The sequence below is a fragment of the Pristiophorus japonicus genome, chromosome 1 (genome assembly GCF_044704955.1).
Source record: "Pristiophorus japonicus isolate sPriJap1 chromosome 1, sPriJap1.hap1, whole genome shotgun sequence".
NCBI lineage: Eukaryota > Metazoa > Chordata > Chondrichthyes > Pristiophoridae > Pristiophorus > Pristiophorus japonicus.
The window spans coordinates 313,689,892-313,708,602 of NC_091977.1; the positions used below are offsets into that span (position 1 = coordinate 313,689,892).

The 18,711-nt window shown below is 44.2% G+C and overlaps 1 protein-coding gene across 3 annotated transcripts in view; it reads right to left on the reverse strand.

Moving 5' to 3' along the window:
• The window catches only part of ctdp1 (CTD (carboxy-terminal domain, RNA polymerase II, polypeptide A) phosphatase, subunit 1), a 385,081-nt gene that overhangs the window by 117,345 nt on the left and 249,025 nt on the right, over positions 1 to 18,711 (reverse strand). For all 3 annotated transcript variants that reach the window (XM_070888570.1, XM_070888569.1, XM_070888571.1), the window contains one exon: positions 4,534 to 4,745. In XM_070888570.1, the coding sequence (XP_070744671.1) occupies positions 4,534 to 4,745 (212 nt within the window). The remainder of the gene's footprint in view (positions 1 to 4,533; positions 4,746 to 18,711) is intronic.

Here is an 18,711-nt window from a genome sequence, read left to right on the forward strand (position 1 = left end):
CCTTGATCCCTTTAGCCATAAGGACCATATCTAACTCCCTCTTGAATATATCTAACGAACTGGCATCAACAACTCTCTGCGGTAGAGAATTCCACAGGTTCACAATTCTGAGTGAAGAAGTTTCTCTTCATCTCGGTCCAAAATGGCTTACCCCTTATCCTTAGATTGTGACCCCTGGTTCTGGACTTCCCCAACATTGGGAAAATTCTTCCTGCATCTAACCTGGCCAGTCACGTCAGAATTTTATATGTTTCTATGAGCTCCTCTAAACTCCAGTGAATATAGGCCCTGTCGATCCAGTCTCTCCTCATATGTCAGTCCTGCCATCCCGGGAATCAGTCTGGTGAACCTTCGCTGCACTCCCTCAATAGCAAGAACGTCCTTCCTCAGATTAGGAGACCAAAACTGAACACAATATTCCAGGTGAGACCTCTCCAAGTCCTGTACAACTGCATTAAGACCTCCCTGCTCCGATACTCAAATCCCCTAGCTATGAAGGTCAACATACCATTTGCCTTCTTCACTGCCTGCCGTACCTACATACCAACTTTCAATGACTGATGTACCATGACACCCAGGTCTCGTTGCACCTCCCCTTTTCCTAATCTGCCGCCATTCAGATAATATTCTGCCTTCATGTTTTTGCCACCAAAGTGGATAAGTTCACATTTATCCACATTATACTGCATCTGCCATGCATTTGCCTACGTCACCCTGCAGCCTCTTAGCATCCTCCTCACAGCACACACCGCCACCCAGCTTAGTGTCATCTGCAAACTTGGAGATATTACACTCAATTCCTTCATCTAAATCATTGATGTATATTGTAAATAGCTGGGGTCCCAGCACTGAGCAATGCGACACCCCACTAGTCACTGCCTGCCATTCTAAGAAGGACCCGTTTATTCCTACTCTTTGCTTCCTATCTGCCAGCCAGTTCTCTATCCACGTCAATAAATGACCCCCAATACCATGTGCTTTAATTTTGCACAATCTCTTGTGTGGGACCCTGTCAAAAGCCTTTTGAAAGTCCAAATACACCATATCCACTGATTCTCCCTTGTCCACTCTACTTGTTACATCCTCAAAAAATTCTAGAAGATTTGTCAAACATTATTTCCCTTTCATAAATCCATGCTGACTTGACTGATCCTGTCACTGCTTTCCAAATGTGCTGCTATTTCATCTTTAATAATTGATTCCAACATTTTCCCCACTACTGATGTCAGGCTAACCGGTCTATAATTCCCCTTTTTTAAAAAGTGATGTTACTTTAGCTACCCTCCAGTCCATAGGAACTAATCCAGTCGATAGACTGTTGGAAAATGATCACCAATGCATCCACTATTTCTAGGGCCACTTCCGTAAGTACTCTGGGATGCAGCCTATCAGGCCCCTGGAATTTATCGGCCTTCAGTCCCATCAATTTTCCCAACACAATTTCTTGATTAATAAGGATTTCTTCAGTTCCTCCTTCTCGCTGGACCCTCGGTTCCCTAGTATTTCCAGAAGGTTATTTGTGTCTTCCTTAGTGAAGACTGAACCAAAGTATTTGTTCAATTGGTCTGCCATTTCTTTGTTCCCCGTTATAAATTCACCTGATTCTGACTGCAAGGGACCTATGTCTGTCTTCACTAATCTTTTTCTCTTCACATATCTATAGAAGCTTTTATAGTCCGTTTTTATGTTCCCAGCAAGCTTCCTCTCATACTCTATTTTCCCCCCTCCCACTTAAACCCTTTGTCCTCCTCTGCTGAATTGTAAATTTCTCCCAGTCCTTAGGTTTGCTGCTTTTTCTGGCCAATTTATATGCCTCTTCCTTGGATTTAACACTATCCCTAATTTCCCTTGTTAGCCACGGTTGAGCCACCTTCCCCGTTTTATTTTTACTCCAGACGGGGATGTACAATTGTTGAAATTCATCCACGTGATCTTTTTAAATGCTTTCCATTGCCTATCCACCATCAACCCTTTAAAGTATCATTCGCCAGTCTATTCTAGCCAATTCACGTCTCATACCATCGAAGTTACCGCTCCTTAAGTTTAGGACCCTAGTCTCTTGCACAATTCCTGGTGTCTGTTCATTAAATAAGATTAATAGAGGTGTAGGAGATATAAACAAGTTGTCAGTCTTCTTAGCTCTGAAGTGAGAAATATAATCATAGAATTTTACAACACAGGAATTGGCCATTCAGCCCATTGCATTTGTGCTGGCATTCTGAAAGTTATTCATCAAACCCATTTTCCTGCCCTTTCCCTATATAATTTTTTTTTTTATCCAGATGCATCTAAAAAATACTTCTTTAAAAAGGATGCTTTATTTGTGGGTTCCAAAAAATATTAATTTATTTTCATTTAACAGGCCACAGATTTAATGACGGGAAATATACAGGCAACTGAATATTCTTACTATGTGCAATTTTAAAAGTAAATATTTTTTCCAGAAAGTCTAAGCTGCTAAAGATCACTGAATGCTCTTCAGACTGTTTCCATGGTTTTCTACTACCTCCTAGGCAACAGCTAAGTATAGGCCACACAGAGCTTCCATCTAGTGTTTTTAATAAAAATGTAATATTTGGATGTTCCAGAAAAATGAGAGATTCAAATCCTTCACTGCTGCTGGAGCATAACATTATATAGGGCCCAAGTTTCCACACGATAAAAAACGGGCGCCTGTTTTTCGCGCCTAAAAAAAAAACGCGCGATTCTGGAGTGCCCTGCAGCAACTTGTCTGTTTGGCGTGGTGCCCAGGGGGGCGGAGCCTACACTCGCGCCGATTTTGTAAGTGGGAGGGGGCGGGTACCATTTAAATTAGTTTTTTTCCTGCCGGCAACGCTGTGCGTGCGCGTTGTTGCGTTCGCGCACGTGCAGTGTGAAGGAAACATTGGCACTCGGCCATTTTTGTAGTTCTTTGTAGCTGTTTAATTTTTGAACATTTTTTAATAAAAGCACATTGCCATCAGCACATCAGCACTGAGAAGGCTGCAGGAAGCCTCAGAAAGTTGAGGCAGCCGTTTCCCTCCCCCTCCCCGCCCGCCGTCGGGAACAAACGGCTTTCTCCTCCCCCCCCCCCCCCCGGGGGAACGAATGTCTTTCTCCTTCCCCCCCCCCCCCCCTTGAGGATGCTAAGCTTGTGCTGGCTTAAGGCTTCACAGTTGCTGCTTATCCTTTTGTACTTCATTCAAGTCATCATTTCCGATGCATGTCCAGACAGTATGAGCAGGTAAATCAATTCTTGTTTTTTGTGGCTTAATATCATACTACACACCCACATTTACATAGTGAACCACTGGTAGTCCTTCGCAATCATTATTTTAATCCCATTTAGTATGCTCCATATACATGACTTATGGAAAAATACAGATTTGTTTTATATCTTCCACATAAACATATAGGTACTAGTCTTACCAAAAAAAGGATAGGAGGAAGGGAGAACAATTGGAGCGACTATGCATCATTTTCACCGAGTCGCTCCCAACAACATCCACAATCTGAAGGTCACCATTAATAATAATAAATAACTTTTATTTATATTGCGCCTTTAACGTAGTAAAACATCCATTGACCAGAAACTTAACTAAAGCAGCCATAGCCATGCTGTGGCTACAAAAACAAGGTTGTTAGCAAGTAGCTCACCATCTGACCCTCAAAGCCTCTCCACCATCTACTAGGCTCAAGTCAGGAGTGTGATGGAATATGCAACTCTCGCTTGGATAAGTGAAGCAGCAGAAATACTCAAGAACGTCTTCTACAATGGGGCTATTTGCTTGATCAGTACCCCGCCACTGGACTAAATATCCCCACTCCACAGTCTGTGATTAGTTAACTGACCCCAGTTGACATGGAGTAAGAGATACTACTGTTGGCTTCAGCCCCCCCAGGTTAGGAAGGGAAACAAATGTATTAGCCAATGATCTCAACCAAAAGTTTGCAGCGTGAACAGGAATGGACTCGTCTCTGATGCCCCCAACCATGTTATATAGCTTGCTGACACAGGCATTCTAGCTGACATGTGAATGGCCACTTGGGCAAGGTACCAGAGACAACTGGAGCTGGCAGAACTGAGTGTCAATGCCTGCAGGAGAGATAGTGAGAAAATTGTTGTGAAAAAATGTATTTTATGAATGTTTAAATTGTAATTTAATTTTACTCTATTTATTTGTGGTGAAAAAGTCACCTTCATCTCTTCAGATAGTATACACTAGACTTGAGCAGCAACAGAACTTCTTCACCCACGATTATGTGCAAATTGTCGATTTTCACAGGTGCAATTATACAGCTCAAGACTTCAAACAATATTTCTCGGCAGTATTTGGCATGGTAGAGTTCCACTCACCACAACTGCAAAACAAACCCTCTTTGAACCATTAGTGTTCAGCTGACTAGAATCACCGGTCTTTAAAGTCAAAGTGAAGTTAAACTTCCAGCAAATGGCCTAGTGCCTGATTTGATGGAAGCTTTTAGGCCATAATTAATCTGTGGCTGGAAATATTAAAATTCTCCTTCCAGAAATAAAAACAGGACACCGCCTACCTGGGAACTCTGCCCGTCAAGCTTCCTTCACTCGAGGATGATTTAGGTCTTGTTTCTATTTCAGTTTTCAGCTTTTCCTTTACTCCATTTGGTGGCTCTTGCTGACCTTGTGGCTGTATTTCTTCCTGTGGCTGTTCACGCTGCTCCTCCATCTTTTCTTCTTTTTCGCTCTCACTTTCATTGTCACTATCTTCTCCCAAGATGTCATCCACCTGCCAAAAGGGGTCATATTGTTAAATCAAGTCAACAAGAATTACACATCATTTTACAGCATGGAAACAGGCCATTGTTTCTGCTCCACATCAGCCTCCTCCGACCCCATCAACATATCCTTCTATTCTTTTCTCCCTCATGTGCTTATCTAGCTTCCTTTAAATGCATCTGTGCTATTCGCCTTAACCACTCCATGTGGGAGCGAGTTCCGCATTCTGACTAGCCTCTGGTGAAGAAGTTTCCCCTGAATTCCCTACTTGATTTATTAGTGACTATCTTATATTTGTGGCCCCTAGTTTTAACCTCCCCCACAGTGGAAACAACTCTACGTCTACTCTATCAAACCCCTTCATAATTTTAAAGACCTCAATCAGGTCACCTCTCCGTCTTCTCTTTTCTACTGAAAAGAGCCCCAGTCTGTTCAGTCTTTCCTGATAGTTGTACCCTCTCAAACTTGGCTTAAAATGGTTTGGTGCACATGCAGTGCCAAGCAACAATTCTTCCTTGCTCTGCTTGAAATGTGCATCCACTCTTCCCTTTAAAGGGGCAATGATCTCCACCTCAACTACTCAACTTGCCTGGACTTATAGCCAAAGCCTCAAAACTGCAAACAAATGAACAGCTAACATTATTAGCCTTGCATTAACTGAATATATTGAACAAAGCATCAATCATCCACCAATCCTTTCTACTTTTGTTGACGAACAATCATCATCTACCTTGATCCACATTTCTTGTTCCAGTATGTATACATTTTTAATCATAATACTTCTGTGAAGCACTTTGGGACATTTCACTACGTTAAAGGCACTGTATAAATATAAGTTGCTGTTGTTGTATAATTTTACATTTATCCATAACTGTCTTGGGACATTGGATGGATACACATATCTGTTGAAATTATGTTAAGCCTGGAGCGGGATTCGAACTCGCAACCTACTTGATTCAAATGCGAGAGTGCTACCAACTAAGCCACAGCTGACACACATTGTATTGTATAATCCCTGGGAGGACAGACGCACAAACATTAGCGTCCTCATCCAGGCCAACATCCCCAGCATTGAAGCACTGACCACACTTGATCAGCTCCACTGGGCAGGCCACATCGTCCGCATGCCAGACACGAGACTCCCAAAGCAAGCGCTCTACTCGGAACTCGTCCACTGCAAACGAGCCAAAGGCGGGCAGAGGAAACGTTACAGGGACACCCTCAAAGCCTCCCTGATAAAGTGCGACATTCCCACTGACACATGGGAGTCCCTGGCCATAGACCGCCCTAAGTGGAGGAAGTGCATTCGGGAGGGCGCCGAGCTCCTCGAGTATCGTCACTGAGGGCATGCAGAAATCAAGCGCAGGCAGTGGAAGGAGCGTGCGGCAAACCAGGCTCCCTGCCCACCCTTTCCTTCAAGGACTATCTGTCCCACCTGTGACAGAGACTGTGGTTCTCATATTGGACTGTACAGCCACCCAAGAACTCATGCTAAAACTGGAAGCAAGTCTTCCTCGATTCCGAAGGACTGCCTATGATGATGATAAAACATATGTAGACGACATGTAAGCACCCACTCGTAACTTCTTTTCTTCTTTTGTTCAAGACTATTGTTGTTAGAACCATCACTAATTCCCGGTTGCAAGTGTTTTGACACTAGGATCTACAAACTAATTTATATGCTGTTCATAGATTACAGCTCAGAACAGATAAGAAAACCCAATCATATCTGCCAACTCAGTGAATCCATTAGTTCTCCAAATGCACGTTATAATAACCACCTTAGCTCCAGCAAACACGCCATCCTATATTTCTTGGAAACATAATAGAAATCTGAAGTGTACCTTAATTGTATTACCACTGAAAACTGTGCTCACTTGGTGAAAACAGAATGTGACAAACTGGACTAAAAAGTCAGAAGGATAAACACGTTTCTAATGATTTAAACTGTTGCTATTAACTCAGTGCTGAAAGGGGAAGTGAATCCTGTTCTCTTTGTTTGCCATTCTATCTTGCCTCCTCTCCTGAAGGCAGTGACTCATTCTGATCACTTGTCCTAATGTCTCCTCATGTGGTTCGGTCTCAAATTTAGTTTGATAACGCCCGGGATGTCTTACTGTGTTAAAGGCGCTATATAAATGCAAGTTGCAGTTGTTGTTCAGCCCAAGATCATTGAGACTAAATGTAGCACCTCATGCAAGGCCAGCAGTGACTGGGTTGCAAACCTGGGACTTTTTTCCCCCAATTTTATGATTCAGTTACCCCACTTTATTTTAAAGATATATTTCAATGCCATTGAATATCAAGGGGAAGTGGTTAGACTCTTGCTTATTGGAGGTGGCACTTGTGTGGTGCGAATGTTACTTGCCACTTATCAGCCCAAGCCTGAATGTTGTCCAAGTCTAGCTGCATGCTGGCATGGACTGCTTCATTATGTGAGGAGTTGCGGATGGAACTGGACACTATGCAGTCATCAGCGAATATCCCCACTTTTATAATGGAGGGAAGGTCATTGATGAAGCAGCTGAAGATGGTTGGGCCTAGGACACAACCCCGAGGAACTCCTGCAGTAATGTTCTGGTGCTGGGATGATTGACCTCCAACAACGAGAACTATCTTCCTTTATGCTAGGTATGACTCCAGCCAGTGGAGAGTTTTCCCTCTGATTCCCATTGACTTCAATTTTACTAGGGCTCCTTGATGCCACACTCGGTCAAATGCTGCCTTGATGTCAAGGGCAGTCACTCTCACCTCACCTGTGGAGTTCAGCTCTTTTGTCCATGTTTGGACAAAGGCTGTAATGAGGTCTGGAGCTGAGTGGTCCTGGCAGAACCCTAACTGAGCATCAGTGAGCAGGTTATTGGTGAGTATGTGCTGCTTGATGGAAGGTGCTATCACTTTGCTGATGATTGAGAGTAGATTGGCCGGTAATTGGCCAGATTGGATTTGTCCTGCTTTTTGTGGACAGGACATACCTGGGCAGTTTTACACATTGTTGGATAGATACCAGTGTTGTAGCTGTACTAGAACAGCCTGGCTTGAGCCACGGCTAGTCCTGGTGCACATCTTCAGCACGACAACTGGGATATTGTCAGGGCCCATAGCCTTTGCTGTATCCAGTGCACTCAGCTGTTTCTTGATATCATGTGGAGTGAATCAAATTGGCTGAAGACTGGCTTCTGTGATGGTGGGGACCTTAGGAGGAAGCCGATATGGATCATCCACTTGGCACTTCTGACTGAAGATGGTTGTAAACACTTCAGCCTTGTCTTTTGCACTTGCAATGATGTTCCGCCATCATTGAGGATGGGGATATTCATGGAGCCTCCTCCTCGCCTTAGTTGTTTAATTGTCCATCACCATTGATGACTGGATGTGGCAGTACTGCAGAGCTTTGATCTAATCTGTTGATTGTGGGATCGCTTAGCTCTGTTTATAGCATGCTGCTTCTGCTTTTTAGCATGCATGTAGTCCTGTGTTGCAGCTTCCCCAGTTCAGCAGCTCATTTTTAGGTACGGCTGGTGCTGCTCCTGGCATGCTCTTCTGCATTCCTTGTGGAACCAGGGTTGGTCCTCTGGCTTGATGGTAATGGTAGAGGGAGGACTATGCCGGGCCATGAGGTTACAGATTGTGGTGGAATACAATTCTGCTGCTGTTGATGGCTCACAGTGCCTCTTGGATGACCAGTTTTGAGCTGCAAGACCGTTTCTGCATCTCTCTCATTTAGCACGGTGGTAGGGCACACAACATGAAGAGTGTCTTCAGTGTGAAGGTGGGATTTCACCTCCACAATGACTGTGCGGTGATCACTGCTTCCAATGTCATGAGACTTCATGGGATCCGGAGTCAATGTTGAGGACTCCCAGGGCCATTCTGTCCCGACTGTATACCACTGTGCCACCACCTTTGGTGGGTCTGTCCTGCCAGTGGGACAGGACATACCCAGGGATGGTGATGGAGGAGTCTGGGACATTGGCTGAAAGGTATGATTCTGTGAGTATGACTGTGTCAGGCTGTTGTGTGACTAGTCTGTGGGACAGTTCTCCCAATTTTGGCATGAGTACCCAGATGTTAGCGAGGAGGACTTTGCAGTGTCGACTGGGCTGGATGTGTCGTTGTCGTGTCTGTAGCCAGTGCCGAGGTTGATGCCGGGTGGTCCATCTAGTTTTGTTCTTCTTATTGTTTTCTGTAGCGGTTCGTTACAATTGAGTGGCTTGCTAGGCCATTTCAGAGGGCAGTTAAGAGTCAACCACATTGCTGTGGGTCTGGAGTCACATATAGGCTAGACCGGGTAAGGGCGGCAGATTTCCTACTCTAAAGAACATTAGTGAACCAGATGGGTTTTTTATGACAATCTAGTAGCTTCATGGTCACCATTACAGACGTTAGCTTTTTATTCCAGATTTTATATTAAAAATTTTGACAATTTAAATTCCAAAACTGCCAAGGTGGGATTTGAATTCATGTCTCCAGATTATTAATCCAGGCCGGATTAATACAGGAGAAATTATAATGGGGGAATAAGGAAATGGCAGAGAAATTAAACAAATACTTTGTGTCTGTTTTCACAGATGATGATGCAAGAAACTTGCTGATAATAATAGAGAACCAAGGGTCTTGAGAATAAGGAACTGAAAGAAATTATTAGTAAAAAAATGATACTGGAAAAACTAATGGGACTGAAAGCTGATAAATCCCCAGGACCCGATGGCCTACATCTTAGGGTTTTGAAAGAAGTGGCTATAGAAATAGTGGATGCATTGGTTGTCAACTTCCAAAATTTCATAGATTGTTGAATGGTTCCCGCGGATTGGAAGGCAGCAAGTGTAACCCCACTATTTAAGAAAGGAGGGAGAGAGAAAATGGGGAACTACAGACCAGTAATAGGGAAAATGCTAACATTTAGTAGTATTAGGCAGTCCTTTTGTATCGAGGATGACCCGCTTCCACATCAAAAAGGGATGAGTTCACAGGGGTTTCAATGAGGGACCGGACATTCTAGGACCTGAACTACATATTGAAGGATGGAAGATGCCTGTGCCTGGATTATTTTAACGTGTGGTGGCCGTTGCACACCAGCCACCACATGGGCTTGACAGAGCTAGGTCTTGATCCAGTGGCAAGGGTTAACCAAGACAACTGGAGATCAAGCTCTGCTGCATGGACCTAGTGCGCACACATATCGCAGTGTGGGCTGGCCCGTGCTGCCCCTTGACCCATGCCTCTTCTGGGCCCCGATCAAAAATGGAGCAGTCAGTAACAGGACATCAATTAGTCTCCTCTTATCTAGGAGACAAAAATCTATTAAGGACATGGTGACAGGGCACTTAGAAAATAATAATATTGGGCAGAGTCAACATGGATTTATGAAAGGTAAATCATGTCTAACAAATCTGTTATGAGTTTTTTGAGGTTGTAACTAGCAGAATAGATAAGGGAGAACCAGTGGATGTGGTGTATTTAGATTTTCAGAAGACATTCGATAAGGTGCCACACAAGAGATTATTAAACAAAATTAGAGCTCATAGGATTGGGGGTAATATAATAGCATGGATTGAGAATTGGTTAATGGACAGAGAGTAGGAATAAATGGGTTATTTCAACTAGGCAGGCTGTAATTAGTGGGGTACTGCAAGGATCAGTGCTTGGGCCTCAGCTACTCACAATATAGATCAATGATTTGGATGAGGAGGCCAAATGTAATATATCCAAATTTGCCGATGATACAAAGCTAAGTGGGAATGTAAGTTGTGAGGAGGATGCAAAGAGGCTTGAAGGGGATATAGACAGGCTAAGTGAGTGGGCAAGAACGTGGCAAATGGAATGTAATGTGGAGAAATGTGAAGTTATCCATTTTGATCGGAAAAATAAAAAAGCAGAGTACTTTTCCAAATGGTGAGAGATTGGGAAATGTTGGTGTTCCGAGGGACCTGGGTGTCCTTGTACACTAATCACTGAACATTAACATGCAGGTACAGCAAGCAATTAAGAGAGCAAATGGTATGTTGGCCTTTATTACGAGAGGATTTGAGTATTAGAGTAAAGACGTCTTACTTTAATTATATAGGGCCCCGGTGAGACCACACCTGGAGTGTTGTGTACAGTTTTGGTCTATTTACCCAAGGAAGGATATACTTGCCATAGAGGGAGTGCAACGAAGGTTCACCAGACTGATTCCTGGGGTGGGGGGATTGTCCTATGAGGAGAGATTGAGTAGACTAGGCCTATATTCTCTAGAGTTTAGAAAAATGAGAGGTGATCTCATTGAAACATACAAAATTCTTACAGGGCTATGCGGGGAGACTATTTCCCTTGGCTGGGGAGTCTAAAACCAGGGGTCACAGGTTCAGAATAAGGGGTCGGCCATTTAGGATTGAGATGAGGAGAAGTGTCTTCACTCAGAGGGTTGTGAATCTTTGGAATTCTCTACCCGAGGTCTGTGGAGGCTCAGTCGTTGAGTATATTCAAGACAGAGATCGATATATTTTTGGATATTTAGGGAATCAAGGGATATGGGGATAGTGCAGTTGAGTAGAAAATCAGACATGATCTCATTGAATGGCAGAGCAGGCTCGAGGGGCCAAATGCCCTACTCCTGCTCCTATTTCTTATGTTCTTATTTCTAGCAGTCCTGACACTCCTGTTTAAATTAGGCTTAAATGAGGCGTGTGCTGATTAAAATAACTGCCTCCCTGTTTAGTTGGAACAAGGAAAAATCATACAGGGGCAAACAAGTTTACTGTAAACTCGCTAGCACAGGAACAGAGTGTGTCCCCACTGCTGGCCAATTGACTCAGGAGAGAGCAGTGTCGCTTTAAATCTGCGTGGTTCAGTATATTACATTGTGCATCGGCTCACTGAGCCACTAGCAGTGTCAAAGGCAACAGGATGTGTACTGATCGTTTCAAAATCATATATGGCTCGAGAGAACAGCTGTCCAATTTGTTTGTGATATTTCTTCTGGGGAAAAAACTGTATTTGTTGACATTACTTTTTCTTTGAGAAAGAATCAAGTTCAGGTGAAACTAGGTTTTTCAAAAAATGAATTCTCGGGATGTGGGAGTCGTGGTCAAGGTCGCCATTTATTACCCATCCATAGCTGCCCCGAGAAGGTGGTGGTGGGCCGCCTTCTTGAACCGCTGGTAGCGATTTTGATAAAATGGAGTGGCTTGCCAGGCCACTTGAGGGAGCAGTCAAGAGTTAACCATGTTGGTGTGGGACTGGAGACATGTATAGGCCCAGACTGGGTAAGGACGGCAGATTTCCTTCCCGGATGAACATTAGTGTACCAATTTGTTTGAGAGAACTGCGAGTAATGTTCCTGTTAAGCGTCTAGAGGTCTCATGCCGCATGCCGGTTTTACAATAAGAAAAATTGTGCATGTACAGAAATTTGAATGGGGCGTGCACTCCCCCCACAATAAAAATGAAAGGGAACATTGACGGCAACATACCAAATAGATTCCTTCTGGAGGACCACACAGCACCATCTGAAGGATCAAACCTTCCTTGCAAACAGTGGACAACCATCAACCGCCTCAGAACTGGGCATGGTAGATGCTGCCGGCACCTTCATAGATGGAAGATTACAGCTTCCCCATTATGTGACTGCCAAGCTCCTAACCAGAGTCTGGAGCACATCATTGAGCAATGCCCCCAGAGGAAATTTGCAGGTAGCCTACAAGATATCCATGCTGTTGCACCCAAAGCTTTGGCCCGAGTATCTGACTTAGATAATGACATTTGATTTGCCTTGCTACTGTCGTACAAAAGCAGCAGCAGCAAACCTGTTGGGTTTTTAACAACAAGCCGACAGCTTCATGGTCACTTTGAATGAGACTAGCTTTTTTTATATTCTAGTTGGTAGAACCTGAACGGAAGATGAACTTAATTAAGAAGTTACCAATAAAATACAACACGTCATATTGCAAGGGCTAAAATTAACATTCTCACCCTTCCATTCATTTTGCTAAGCTGCTAGTGGTTATTATAATCCAAATCTGACATTAAAATAGTTCGCCAGTGCGATATCTATGCTTTATGAGAACTTCCATTAGCAGCAAAGATGACACTGATTCATTCACAGAATTTTTCAGTTGAGTCTGTCACAGGTTTAACAGCTGTACTTTTCAAAAGGTATTCTACACAGAATTTGTCCGATCGAAAGAATGTAACTGCCCGATGAATAAAGTCTATTATTAAATAATAATAAACATCTACTAAATTACAGGCATAAAAAGACATCTAAAACAATTTGGTGCTTTTCTGTAATCAACAGGAGATTTTCTTGGGGCTATAAATATATATCTCATAGCTATAAAAAGTTAATGGGTGCTAATCCCACATGAGCAATAATGCGTTAACAGCATTCAAACCTTCTGGGTCAGCTCATTTGCATAGCCATCCACAGATCCGGATGCAGATTTCTGCAGGAGTTTGCAGCACACTAGTGGTAGTAGTGGAAAATTGTATGCAAGCAAAATTTAAAGGAATGGGGAACAGTTAAAGGGGAGTGTCCCAATGGGTGTGCAAAAATTCCGAAGGGTTCAAATGTCATCGCACCCCATTAGCTGCTTTCCCCAAAGCTGCTGGGGCAGGGGATTAAAAGTGAACTGAAAGTTGGTGGGCAGGGTTAAGGCTACAGTTGATCAGTAAGGTCACTGGCTGTGCTGCCTACATATTGGCAGTAGGTGGCAGAGAGCTCTACATCTGGCTTTCTACTGACCCAGACCTTATCAAGACACTTTCCCGCCCCCAAATACTGCCAGACAGGTATAGAAACATAGAAACATAGAAAATAGGTGCAGGAGTAGGTGATAATGCATTCAAATACGGTTAAGGGAAATGTGGGTGGTTGCAGCAATCAGGCTGATGATGTTCATTGTGCCTGGCCCTTCATGTAGCAGCTACGTGAAGGGCACCATGTGAGTGGAGTCTTTCGAAAGAACCATCCAGCAAAACTGGCCTTGCTGTCACAACCTAGCTTCGGTGTTGCAGCCTCAGCAAGCACTGATTATTGGCCAAATCAAGGTCAGTCACCTTGGAGTGCAGACGTAGGTACATGGGGTACTGGCAGGTGGGCTCAGACCACCAACATGGCTGGCATCTCTTCGGAGTGCCTCTGATAAAGGCTTGTACTGCAAATTACAGGAGGGAAAAAGTTTGACTGTGTGTGGCTGAACTCTGCAGGTGCATGTACACTGCTGCCACTGATTTGGGTGTGTTTACACTCTGATAGGGCGGATTCCCATTGGGAAATGTATTGATGCAAGTGGTGCTGTGAGCAAGAATTGTTTTAAAATCAATTGGGACAAGGGCTCATAAAGACACAAGTGGTAGGAGAGAAAAAAAAACAGTGTTGAAAAGTGCTAAGTTCCTTATCTCAATTTTCAGAAACCTTTGATGCAAAGATCTCAACAGGAACAGCGCTAGGCTGCATTTACACTGCAAGATTAGCATCGAGGCAAATTGATTTCCCTTCGGTCCCCATGATAAACTTGCAATGGAGTCAGAGTCAGACTAGAGTTCGGAATGAATTGGGGCAAGCGTCCCTGGAGCGAGTGTTGAACACTCAAAGAGTGCAAGTTCTGTGCAATCTTCATCCGGATTTAGGAAACATAGAAACATAGAAAATAGGTGCAGGAGTAGGCCACTCGGCCCTTCGAGCCTGCACCGCCATTCAATGAGTTCATGGCTGAACATGCAACTTCAGTACCCCATTCCTGCTTTCTCGCCATACCCCTTGATCCCCTCAGTAGTAAGGACTACATCTAACTCCTTTTTGGAAGTGCTCAGGGAATCCAGTGGACACTTTTTAAATCTACCTGACCTCAATTTCATTGCTTAGGGAGCAGATTCTTGCCTGCTCACTACCTAAACATTTATATTTTTAACGATTGGGGGACTGTTCCCAGTTCAGCATGAAAGAACTCCAGAACCAGTAGAGGCAAGGCAATGGAAACACTGTCTTGCCTGGCTGGAACCCAAACTGCAGCTACTCTTCCCAAATCAATAACCACAGTGTAAACACCCCCAGATCAGTAACCACAGTGTAAATACCCCCAGATCAATGGCAGCAGTGTAAACACACCCAGATCAGTGACCGCAGTGTAACTGTACCTGCAGAGTTCAGCCACACACAGGGCCCAAGTTTCGGCCTCAGTTGCTCCTGATTTTTTGGAGCAACTGGTGCAGAACGGAGTATCTTAGAAATTCAAATTCTCGGCATTTAGTTTGCTCCAGTTCTTGTCAGTTAGAACAGTTTCACTTTGGAACCGAATTTTTTTTCAAAAGGGGGCGGGTCCGGCCACTTACGCCTGTTTTCAAAGTTTCGGCAGTGAAAACTTACTCCAAACTAACTTAGAATGGAGTAAGTGAAGATTTTTGTACGCTCGAAAAAACCTTGTCTACACTTTAGAAAATCAGGCGTAGGGAATGGTGGTGGGTGGGGGGTGGGGTGGGGGAGGGTGGGTTTAAAGGAAAGTTTATAAACATTAAACACTTCAGTTTTACAAATAAAGAGCCATCATCAATAATAAATGATAAATACATCAATAAATCAACCAATAAATCAATCAAAAAAAATTAAGAAGAAATAATTTTTTTTTTTAAATCAAAAAAAACATTTTCTACTTACCGACTGCTGCACCGGGAGCCCTCCAACAGCGTGCTGGGATGTCTTCTCCCGCCCCCCCACCCCCCCAGCCTCAGTGAGTGTCTGTCACTGTCTCTATCTCTCTGTCTGTCAGTGTCTGTGTTTCTGACAGCGAGGGGAGGGGGAGGAGGGGGGTAGAGGGAGAGAGGGGGGGAGACAGGGGGAGGGGAGGGAAAGAGGGAAGGGAGAGAAGGGGAAGGGGAAGAGAAGGGAAAGGGGCGGTAGGGGGGAAAGGAGATTTACAGGTAGGTGGCGTTGGGTCGGGTCGGGTCGGGGGGGCGGAGGGAGGTCGGGTCGGGTACGGGAGGGGGGGGTGGTCGGGAGCACGGGTCGGGTCGGGGGGGGGGAGGAGGGAGGTCAGGTTAGTTCAGGTGGCGGGGGGGGGGGGGGGAACGGAGCGCGGGTCGGGGGGGCAGAGGGAGGTCGGGTCGGTTCGTGTCAGGGGCGGGGAGAGGGAGATCAGGTTGGGCCGGGTCCGGTTGGGGGGGAGGGAGTGCGGGCCGGGTTGGTGGGGGTGGTGGGAGGGAGGTCGGTTCGGTTCGGGTCGGGGGGGGGGAGCGCGGGTCGGGTCTGGTCCGGTCCGAGGGCGGGGGAGCGGGAGTCGAGTCGGGTCGGGAGGAAGCAGGAACTGGGCGTGGGAGGCAGCCTTATGCACGCAGCCCCAGTGAGGCCATTCGGCCAGGGCTAGGGGCTGCGTGCTTCGGGCCCCTCCCACACAGTTTTGGGCGCCTGGAGCTACTGCACATGCGCGCCCACTGTAGCGCACATGTGCAGAGGTCCCGGCACTGTTTTCAGCGCAGGGACCTAGCTCCACCTCCCACAGCTCGTGCTGCGCCGCGCCCGGCTCCAGAGGACCTGCAGGGAGCCGGAGAATCTATAAGGTTTTTTTAGGTGCACTTTGTGGTGTGAAAAACGGGCGTCCAGGTCGGGGCTGCGCCGTTCTAGGCGCGGCCCGAAACTTGGGCCCACAGAGTCAAACTTTTTCCCTCTTGTAATTTGCAGTACAAGCCTTTATCAGAACAACATCAGTAAACCTCGCGTAAAAGTCACCACACACTAGCTCACCGCTACTTTAAAGAGGCCACATTAAAATTACACTTTCAAACAGTTATTTCAGATATTGATTTGATGAATGGTCCCATCGGAAACATGACTATCTTTTCTCCCTCACATGCTAACTGATCTGCTGTGCATTTTGAGCACTTTTATTCAGGTCTAGCTTTTATGGGTTTAATTTAACTATTCATGAATAAAGTGCACTGTTGCAATAAATCATACATTTCTGCATTTATCATATATGGATAATTATTCCGTTTGAAATGCCTAATAAATGGCTTCTGTTTCACTCAATCATATTGTACTTAATTATTTCCATAACACTACAATTCAGATATATTTAAGTCCATAGAATCGTTTTTAAGGTAATTGGCAAAAGAACCAGAGGCGACATGAGGAAAATATTTTTTACGCAGCACGTTACTTGGATCTGGAATGCACTGCCTAAAAGGGTGGAGGAAGCAGATTCAATAATAACTTTCAAAAAGAAAAATTTGCTGGATTATGGGAATGAGCAAGGGAGTGCTAGAAATCAGGGTTGCAAAATACATAAAACTGATACGAAGAATGCTGTGTTTAAATTGTTGTTTTGAACTGGAGACGAAATGTCTCCTCAGACTGCTATTAGATGCTTTGATCGGCTAATGCTTTGGTATCCTGTTGAGATGTTACAGCATTCTGCACTATGACAACCATTATCTGTTGTTTTCAAGTTAAGACTTCAACTTTGTTTATGTATCTTTAAGACAATTTGTTATAGAAAGACTTAGAATGGATAGAAGTTGAGAGAGTTAAAATAAACATTTGCTATGTCATATAGGAGGTAACACTCTGAAGCAAGCAGTTTTCTGGTTTGGCCTCATGAGATCAAAAGCAGGATACGGACGAAAGAGATAAACACGAATTTCAAAGGAAAGCATCTTCGGGAAAGTATAAACAAAAGGAAGTGTGGCCAAAATCAGGAGACATCTTTAGGGTGGGCTTTGATACAAGAATCGAGACTAAGAACTGGAAGCTTCATTGGGTATTTTTTTCAGGGAAACCTCTATAGGTCAAAAGGTCCTGTCAATATCCCATGTCAGGCCCACCCCTAAAAAGAGAATAAAAGTAAGCCTCCTCAAGGCAGTTATCACAAATGGCTTGAGGGGAGAGCAAAACAGAAGTTGTACTGGTCGAACGCTCTTTGAGCGATCCCATGTTTTACCGAAGGGAGCTCTAGAAGAAAAACAGGCTGCCAGCCAGAGAGCTGCTCACATGCGCCAGCCGTTTGTCCGATCGGATCGGTATCAGCTACTTGTCAAGGTCGTATGTTTTTTCCGTATAACTAATGTATTATATTCCATCTTAAACTCTGATTAAGCACAATATACCCACCAGATTGATTTACAGTTGACCCTGATTATTAAAGTGACCAGAGATAACCTTAAACGTGGCTATTTCTAACAGGAGTGGGACTAAGTAGATAGCTGTTTCAAAGAAGCACGATCATTCTATGATTCTATGAAATGCAACATAGTGAATTAATAACAGGTCGTGGCAACCTGGGCCAAGACTGCAATTCATGTAATCTGTCGCAACAATAATTTGCATTTACATAGCACCGTTAATGGAGTAAAAACATCCCAAGGTGCTTCATAGGAGCGTTACCAGACAAAACTTGACACAGAGCCACGTAAAGAGATATTAGGACAGGAAGGTGAAGGTCTTAAGGAGCGATTTAAAGGAGGAGAGAGGGATAGAAAGGCAGAGAGATTTAGGGAGAGAATTCCAGAGCTTAGAGCCCAGGCAGCTGAAGGCACGGCTGCCAATGGTGGGGCAATTGAGCAGCAATTACCCAGATTCAGCTATCAGATAAAACGGTAGTTATTCAATGTTTCTCCGAGGAAAGAACGCAGCCCATAAAGTACTTTCAATGATCATAGGCACTGTCTCAGGGAAATAAATTCCCCTGTACTAAACTCTGAATTTCACCTATTAAATTGTGTGGCTCTTGAATCATTTAGTCATTTAAGCATTTTCTTTTATATTATTGAACATGCACATATTTCCAGTTATTTAATATTTGTAGAAATATTATATAAAGTCCAGTAAGAGCAGATTGGCCATAAACATAGTTAGTATAAATTCTATTATTCAAAGATGAAATTTACCTGGTTACGTTCATAGAATCTTACAGCACTGAAGGAGGCTATTCAGCCCATTACACCTCTGCCAGCTCTTTGAAAGAGCTATCCAATTTAGTCCCACATCCCAGCTTTTTAGTCTCA